Source organism: Saccostrea cucullata, unplaced genomic scaffold (assembly GCF_032062105.1).
Source record: "Saccostrea cucullata isolate Sc308-1 unplaced genomic scaffold, CSIRO_AGI_Scuc_v1 ctg9118, whole genome shotgun sequence".
Taxonomy (NCBI): domain Eukaryota; kingdom Metazoa; phylum Mollusca; class Bivalvia; order Ostreida; family Ostreidae; genus Saccostrea; species Saccostrea cuccullata.
Genome location: NW_026926163.1, coordinates 8,490 through 18,231, shown reverse-complemented (window position 1 = coordinate 18,231; position 9,742 = coordinate 8,490). Strand labels below are relative to the sequence as shown.

Here is a 9,742-nt window from a genome sequence, read left to right as displayed (position 1 = left end):
TTTTTCTGTAGTTTGTGTAAAATTTAATAACTTTGTGTATATTTTCCTCACTTTGTGTAAGTTTTGACTTGCTCGTGTAATTTTTGTTTAAGGTCGTGCAGAAAATAGTTTTGAACCAATCGGCGTGCCATACAGATCATTTACTTCTTCATTTCCAGTGACGTGTCTCCGCCGTTTTCTGTCTGGGTCAACGTTATTTTGAAAATCCTCCATATATTCGGTCTTTCTTTTCAAAATGTTATTAATCTGCGTTTTTCCAACATTTAATTCTGTCGCAATCTTGCGGGAAGAAGCACCTATTTTGTCTAAATCAATAACTTTGATTTTTTCTGCTAAAGTTAAAACTTTCCATTTTACAGTTGGCGAAGCCATTTCAACAATGAGTAAAAAAGACAAACAATTATAATAGAGAACAAAATATTTAATTTGAACACAAATCTGTATAATAGGTTTAGATTAACAGACCAGTATTTAATTGCCCAAGCCAAAATCCACCTTCGTCACAGCTGATTAAATCATGTGAAATATCACGTGATAAAATCGAGTCTCTGGACAAAATGGCCGCTTATTGCAGTGTAATTAACGATTTGGGTCAGGATTTAAGTGGCCGCTGGCCGCGTTACGCAGGTGGCCGTTTATTCAAGTACAATTATATAGAAAAAACCATTGGGGGGAATAGAGAGTGGCCGTTCATCGGGAGTGGCCGCTGATTTCAAGTGGCCGCTAAGACAAGTTTGACTGTATGTTCTTTTTGTCGGAATCCTGGTCGAGCTTTGGAAAAAATTATATCGGTGATATTGTAAAGTGAGTTAGAAATTACATCATTTAAAGTAATGAAAACGAAACTAACAAAAACCTCTTAAGAGGATGTACTGGCCAAGTATATCATCCCCCCAACTCCAGGGGGTTTCCTCCTACAAAAACATAGTATAGACTTATGAAAGTGTCCTCTCACATTTCAGGATTTAGAAATTTTATAACTTAAGTTTTTGCCCCTACAAATATTTTTGATGTGGATCCCTCATACCTGGGAGAAACTTCCTGAAACCGCGCCTGTCGCCATTCATATATCACCGTCAAGCTTGTTATATAGGTCATTTAAGTATACAGAGCTTTATTTATCCGTTTCCAACAATCTTTGATGCTCTGACGTACCCAAGAAACTATAAAACATATTTTGTATGTCAGTCATAACTGTTACGATTCCCTATTTCCTATAATTATCATATTTTCAGCTGTCTTCCTCAAAGCCTATGCTGTATGCATTTGAATCTAATATATGTAACCTTTTACATATAGCCATGCTTTCAAGCATTAATCAATTAGGCCATCATTAAAAATATATTTGTTTCCCCTAACCCGACCCGAAATTCTCAAGTTGGTTAGGTAGGTAGGTAAATATTTTTTTCTGACGTCAACTTTGAAAATACTTTCTGAAATTCATAGAATAATACCTTTAGAAATAAGAAAAGTACATAATAAGAAATACCTTTGTTTTCCCTGACGCGACTGATCCAGTTAAAATGCGCCGACTAAATAGTTTTTTATGCCCCGTAAACGAATTTTCTGGGGTACATAGTTTGTCGTGTCCGTCCGTCTGTCTAGCTGTGTGTCTGTCTCTCTGTTTGTCTGTTTGTCCACAAAAACTTTGACCTTGCCCATAACGTTTGATTTAGTGGAGCTATGACTTTCATATTTCATATGTATATTCCTTGTGACAAGATCTTTCTCTGGGTACCACCAACTATGACCTTTTGACATTGACCTTGGAGTTTGACCCACTTTTACATGAAAATTTTAGACTTTTACTCTGGCCGTATTTATTGAACAATAGATACCAGGACATTTATACTTCACATATGTAATGTGTGTTAAAATACCTTTCATTGGATACCAACAACCTTGACCCTTTATCCTTGACCTCGTAGATTTCCGTACTTGTAAAAAAAACTTTAACCTTGGCCATAACTTTTGAGCGGTAAGGGATAGGAAATTTAATACTTCATATATAATTCTTGTGAGAAGACCCTTCATTGAATACCAAGAACTTTGAACCTTTGACCTTGACCTTTGAGATTGCCCTACTTTAAAAAAGCAAACGTTAACCATAACTTTCAAAGAGTAAGGGCTAGAGCGTTTATACTTTACATATTTGATTCTTATGACAAGACCTTTCATTTGATAACAAGAACTTTGACCCTTTGACCTTGACCTTCGAGTTTGACCCACCTTTTAAAAAAATGAACGTTGGCCATAACTTCTGAACGGTTAGGGCTAGGGCTGTCATGCTCTACATAAGTATTCTATGTGGAAAGACCTTTTATTTGATACTAATTACATTGACAATTTGACCTTGGAGATTTTTGTACTTATTAAAAAACTTTAACATTAGCTTACTTTCAAATTTCACAATTGTTTTCCCGTGAGAATACCCTACTTTTGGTACCAATTAATTAAATTTGCATTTAAGAAATTAAAGCTTAATCTTTGCTATATTGCCATACGGGGACATCAGTGTTTCACAAACACATCTTGTTTTCTTGCTAAGATTCTTCAAAGATTTTTTTATGTTTATCAACTTTTACAAAATACAATTTCATCAAAATACGTTTTTTATCAGAACGGCCGAGTTTGTTCTGCTGTGATTTTCTAGCATTTGTTGTTCAAGAATCCTACACTCTTGAACCATTTCGTTAATAAAATATATCATGGCTAATTTAAAAGTTAAAAGTGTTTCGGTGGTTTTAATAAAATTGTCTTTTAAAATTGAGGAATGGAGTAAGCATGGTAAGGCCTGTCTCATTAGCAGACAAGCTTGGTTCCATACAGGGTCATTGAGCAGCGATGGATCTTTTTCGTGTCAACACTTCTGCGACATGGTATCTCATTTTACCATCTACACGTCCCGCAATGGATTCGAATATGGGGCCTCGGTTTTTACTATCTCATCCGAAGGTCCTGCAGTGGATTCGAACCCAAGTAAGGATCAGCTCCTTACTTCTCGACTCTAGAGCAGACACTTTAATAGCTGCAGAACTGTAGCTCTCCGAAAAATGTTACCGGGTAATTGACAGACCGGAGAGCTACAGTGCCACTTATTAAAAAACTGTATATTTATTGCGCACAAAAAAGTGCGCTGATTCTCGATTCATTTCTCTCATGTTTTTTAAACTGACATCTCAAAATATAACTAATCGTGCGTTCTTTACATATTCTTTCACTGTTTCCACAATTAACGTACAAAACATTCCTTACAATTGTTGATAGTAGCCCCCCGTTCCCTGATATTGAGATCATTTTAGCCTACATTACCGACCAGACCCAACCTGACACAAAGCAGTTCAAGAGCAGTCCCGGGGACTGCTTTCTGGGACTGCTAAAGCATTATATAGTTTTTTTCCCTTGCTTATTTCATCCTCTACAACCATTTGTAGACCCGCGGAGTGAAGTGGTCATCTTTACGTTGGAAGTTCGAATCTACATCGGGACATGTACATGGTTTCATCTTTTTATTTGAGATACAAACAATATATAAGTTTTATATAAAAGGTGTACTTTTCCCATTGCTCTAATGAGTATCAGACAACTTAAAATGAATGCATGATGTTTTGTGCAACATCTTCAAAATTTACTCAAGTGAAATAATTTAACAACTCCCCCACCCATGTAGACTTTTATAACTTATCATGCCTATAGGTTCTATAGATATTGATGGCATTAGGCAAGCTTTTTGAAAAGCTGTAACTTGTAAACTTTAAAACTGGCTCTTTAACTGGTTCCCTATTGTCAACTCGTACATAAAATGTCAGGGTTTCGAGACAGTAAAAACGCGATATCTGAAGAAATATTTCATTATTAATGAATTTAGAAATGAATAGGCTTTGTCCTGTTTTACTGCCACTCAAGAATGTAAATGCTGAAAACGGATAATGCAAAGGTTTTCTATAAATCTTGCCCACTAGGTGTAACAGACACACTTACACACACATACGCACAATCACGATGCTATATCCCCTCCGCAACTGGGTGCGCGAGGGAATGATAATTTGTGGAAAACTAAAATTATTTCTGTCTACTTACATGTAGTTGATATTTGATATTAATTATTGCAGTGGTTATTTAAAGCCATATTTACATATTCTACATCTACATCATCATTAATCTATGAGTAAAGCTACGAGCGCAATGCCACAGTAGCATAAAACCCTTCAAAAGCCTAAGAATATTTCTACTAATTTAGAATTTAGAAAATGAGAGATGTAGGTCACAAATTCATATATCTTAAAGCATAAGATTTATATTAATATTTTCTAATAATAAACAAGTTTACTATTTGTTTTGCTGTAAAAAAGTAATTTTAATAAATTCTGATATTATAACGAAAAAAAAAAACATGAGGTGATTTAGAAAAAAAAAATTCCATAAGAAACAGAATATTCACAAAGAAGTAATTTCAACAAAATAATTCAGGGCCTTATGAACAGATAATGCTTATAAAATTTCCTTACATTTTTAGATAAGTTCTCCACATTGACTGATGACGAGGTGTGTTTGTTATTCTGTTATCTGTGTTCTGACTCCGGTCCTCCTGACTTCACTGACACAGAGTGGCTGGACTTGTTTAATTGGATACGACAGTTACACTGTAATAGGGATCCTGTAACACGTGAGGAGGCACAGCAGACTCTGGACAGACTGAAGTCACGTGATTACCTCTGGGAAGATCAGGACAAGATAACGAAGGACACAAAGGATGAGACAATGTATATGATAGCATCAAAAGACAGTCGTATACCATTCTGGTACAGTAGTTATGACACAACCAGTGTGTACCTGAGATCAGAGGAATACAACAGAAAACCTGGAGAGAAGTGTGTCATTAGTCCTAGTCACTGTGATTCCTTACTGATACGCCGTTTACAGATGAACATACTGACTCACGTCACTATGGAGGACACGGAGATATATGATGAGATACACCGGATATGTAAGTCAGTAGAAAGAATTTTAATAATTTTTAAAAAATCGTCTGGAGGTTGATTTCTGGAGATTAGTATATTTATATGAGAATGTCAGCATTACTTTTAATTAAATTTTCGTATCATGACTCGATCATAAAAAAAATTATTTGATCAGTAAAGCTTTCATTGATGCTACAAAGCATACATACACATGATATAATCATTTTTCTACTTAAAAAATGTACTTTTTTATAATTTTATTTCATTTGTGATTAGATAGATGTATCTTAATATTGTTTTACCATTTTTTAAACTAAGTCTAGGTTTTACTTTTTTGATCAAATGATAAAATTCAAACTATTAATGTTTGTTTTATTTATATTACAGTGAATGTTTCAATAAATATCCTAAAGGACAGTGAAGATAAAAAAGCAAAATTATTAACGGATCTAAGAAAAGAAGGGGAGACTGTACATTACAGAGGAAGATCACAGGACAGTGTAGATCACCTGACGTGGCTCTGGAGATACGGGAGATATGACATCGTGAGATCCTGTGTAGGTCTACATCCACACAATGATATTTACATCATCGACAACAAAGCTTACAGAAAACCAAGTAAGAAAATAGATATTTTAAAGTTTTATCTCGATTTATGATGTTACATTTCTTTACCAGTAATTCAATTTATGCTGGTGTCCCTGTGCATGAATTTGACTTGACAGGCTCAATACATGTATATAACCCCCCACCCCACCCCCCACCCCCACCCCCCCCCACCCCCTTCCACCAAATTTTAGTCTAAAACACACCGACAATAGAAAATAAGCCCGTACATTTTATTGTAATATAAATCGATTAACTTAAGTCAATCAATATTTATCTATTAAGTCATGAGCTACCTACTAAGATCAACATTAAAGATGCGTTTGTGAAACACTGATGTATCCGTACAGCAAAGTCAAAGGTCAAAGTTAAAAATACTAAATGGTTGTCATACAAAATAAGGCCCAGTCATAGGTAATACAACTGTGAAATATATATGGAAGTAATAACCTAACTCAATCAAAAGTTATGGTCAAAGTTATTTATTGCGGGCAAACAGACAGACAGATAGGGGGCCATGGAACATGTTATCATTGAAAGGCAGTCTTGAGAGGAATAACACCATGTTTTTATAGAATTTTATTTTAAAGAAACTTTTAACTAAGATAAGGATGACAATATTCTGAGAACAATTGTATCTGGTAAAGAATAGAGGGGTGCAAGGCGCGAACAATCCCCCGCTCCGAGGAAAGACATTTCTCAATTCTAAAAGTTTTTCAAAAGTATATTGTTAATATCATCTTTTACTATATTTTATTGTTTTGATTTTTTATTAATAATTTTTCTTTACTCATGTTTTTTATGATATGTGAAAAAAAGCTTCACGTTTGATTCCAACGCTCTCCATAGCGCAGGTTTTGGTCCAAGACCGACCTCTTTAACCAATGCAACATGCATTATCGACGTCTATTAGTGTGATTTAAATGAACGAGTTTGTTGAAGCGTAAATTTTTTCAGAAATTTTTGATTTTCATATAGAATGGCTTCATATTCCATTTTTTGGATGAATGAAATAGCTTTTACTTTTTTCTTCATTTAAGTATTAACGAAAAATGGAGGCTTCACCCATTCATGTTCAAAATTCATTTTTTATAGCTCTAGTAAACCAATTTTCCACTACATATGCTTAAACTGTCAACTTTGTAATAAAGATTATCAAATACATGTAATAAGTCATTCAGTAAAATAAAATGTTTTGAAGATTGCATTACTGAGAACATGATTTTAGAAAAATATTATTCTTCTGTGAATTAGGAAAAATGAGAAATATTCTCTATCAAAGCAGGGGATTATCTACGCCTAATACGCCCTCTTTCTTCGAGAAAGTAGCAAAATGATTAATTATAACTGGAACTCAAGCCATAGTCGATATCAAACCTATGGTTTGGACACAAGGAAGTAGAATAATCAAACTAATTTAATAACGAGATTTGCTACACAGCTTGTAGAGGTATTATTTATGCTAAAATATATAGGTATCATGAAAGAAACTGGGGATAAGCCGAACGTGATGCCTTCATAATGAGAAATAAAAAATCACGAAATTTTTTGCTCAAAAATGTCCATTTTAGCTCAACTGAACAGAAGATTTAATTGAATAACTCTCAGGATCAGGTCTGGGGTCATAAAACTTCGACGGGCTCACTTTTGATCTCAGTCGCACTTTTTGTCCCCCGCTTGAAAAGTGGGGGATATTGATTTGTTTCTGTCCGTCCGTCTCTTTTCCACACGATATCTCGAGAGCCCTTTGAGCATTCGCAATGAAATTTTGCATAGGAACTTCCTATGGACTGAAGAGGAACCCTATTGATTTTGAGGTCAAAAGGTCTAAGGTCAAGATAATAAATTCGCATATTTTGTCTGTTATAACACTTTTGTTTCCGTGCGATATCTCGAGAACCCTTAGAGCTTTTGCAATGAAATTTTAGATAGCAACTTCCTGTGGCCTACGAAAGACTCTTATTGATTTTGAAGTCAAAAGGCCATAGTTCAAGGTCGTTAATTTACATATTCTGACTGCATGCAACACTATCGTTTCCGGACGATATTTCAAGAAGATTTGAGCTTTTGCAATGTAATTTTATACCAAAACTCCTTTGGACCTCTCTCACCCCTCTCAAAGTGTCCCGCCCCGTTTGTTTTATCAGTTTATCAACCAAATTTGTCACTGTGACAATGCATCCTTGGGTGAAAGGGATTCAAGTTTGTTCAAATGAAGGGCCACGCATTCATTCAAGGGAGATAATTAGGAAATTAGGAAAATTTGGTGAGATGTTTTAAAAATATTCTTCTGAAGAACCACTGTGCCAGGAAAAATGAAACTTATAGGGAAATACCCTCAGGTAATGTAGATTCAAATTTGTTCAAATCATGACCCCCAGGGGTAGGGCGGGGCAAAAATAGCCGACCAAAGCTTTACATAGAAATATATACGAAAATTCTTTTAAAATCTTCTTCTCAAGAATGACAAAGCCATAATTCATCATATTTATATGGAGGCATCCTCAGGTAGTGTAGATTCAAGATTGTTCAAATCATGACCCCCTGGGGGCAGAGCGGGGCCAAAATGGCTAACCAAAGTTTTACATAGAATTATGTAGGAAAATTCTTTAAAAATCTTCTTTTCAAGAAAGCCACGATTGGTCATGGGACTATACTTTTCGATTTAAACTTTAAACTCAATAATAAACTAAATTCGACTCTTTCCTAGCAACAGTGCTCAGGTGAGCAATGTGGCCCATGGGTCTCTTGTTAATTGAAACTACCGAATATCGAGTAAATCGAGTAAAAGTTTCTATCTATTTATGATATAAAATGGCGGAAAAAACACAAGTGCTTAAGACATCTGGATTAACCTCGGCTTCCATCAAACTCCAAATGTATCAAAATAACACCGAACACGATCATCACAAATTGCAAAGAAAACAAAACCCCCAGTAAAATGATTTTAAAATTGCATACAAGGCAGGATACGAAACAATCAATACCTCCTTTTATATTCACTTTACATTTTTATTTACTTTACGAATAAAACAAAAATTTTAAATGTAGGGAGAGAATTGTAAAATGTTATGAAATGAAATATCATGACTAGTCTTAAATATATTTTGGTCTGTACATTAATAAATCCTTTCTTTATTAGGTAAATACCATAACTATTCACCAGAAGTCAAATGTCTATTGTACAGCATACTGTTAACTGAGAAATATCAGCTGAATCTCAATGAACAATCACACAGAATCATTAGGGACAAAATCAGAGACAGATATTTCCCTGATATTAATGATGACGGTTTGGTATATCCTGATGAAATCACAGAAACACATGACGGTGTGATAACCTTTTTATCAGACGACATCCGACATGACGTCATGTACGCCTTTGTTACGGAGTGTCTGGTGGAGGACAGTGATCTGAAATTTTTCCTGACCACGGCGTCACGTGACGTGATCTCAGAATACTGCCGGTCCTGGGATTATGAGAAGAGTGAGGGAGAGAGATGTCTGTATGTACCGGAGAGACCGGAGAAGATGTACGACCTCTTTATAGACAAACTACAGCTGGACATCATCACACACCGTACCGTGTCTGACACATGGATTCATGACAGGATCAGTAAACATTGTAAGTATTTATTTAGCATAGTTATTAACTATTTGCTAAAAAGGTAGTGGCATATACATGTAGCAAATTTAAATGTGCATTGGAAATAATTTTAGATTATATATTTATAGACTTCTTAACTCTTTCGTGTTTCATTAAATTATTTTGTTTAAATATATTAACTAAATAAGATATTTACATATATTTATTATGCCTCTACTGATTTTTTTTCTGTATAAGATTAAGTGATTAGATATGAACAATTTCCTAAAAATTGCTGTGCATCGGCTAATCCTCGTGCGTTAGTTTTTTTTTTATCTTATCCCTCCGTCGAAAGCCAGTCATACTAATTCGCGGTTATCCATAATCCATAATTTAGTTTTTCAATAAATATAAATTGTGATTTTATTCAGTTAAGAGAATAATGATTAGTAAATCTGTACATAAATATTTTTATTTTATGAAAGGTGATCTTTACAATTTAGATTTGTGTCGGTATAATAAAACAGTTAAACTATTTTAAACTATATTTTCCTTCAAAAGCAAAACTCAGTATGACTATGAGCACGGA

At 34.6% G+C, this 9,742-nt stretch overlaps 1 protein-coding gene across 1 annotated transcript; it reads left to right on the top strand.

Annotated features, from left to right (window-relative positions):
• Positions 1–3,053: 3,053 nt before the first annotated feature.
• On the top strand, positions 3,054–9,192 carry LOC134270967 (uncharacterized; the record flags this gene model as incomplete). The annotated part of the gene is made up of 4 exons (XM_062753232.1): positions 3,054–3,063; positions 4,517–4,987; positions 5,349–5,579; positions 8,710–9,192. Coding segments are annotated over exons 1-4 (1,195 nt in total), but the record flags the coding sequence as incomplete, so codon positions are not given.
• Positions 9,193–9,742: the final 550 nt, after the last annotated feature.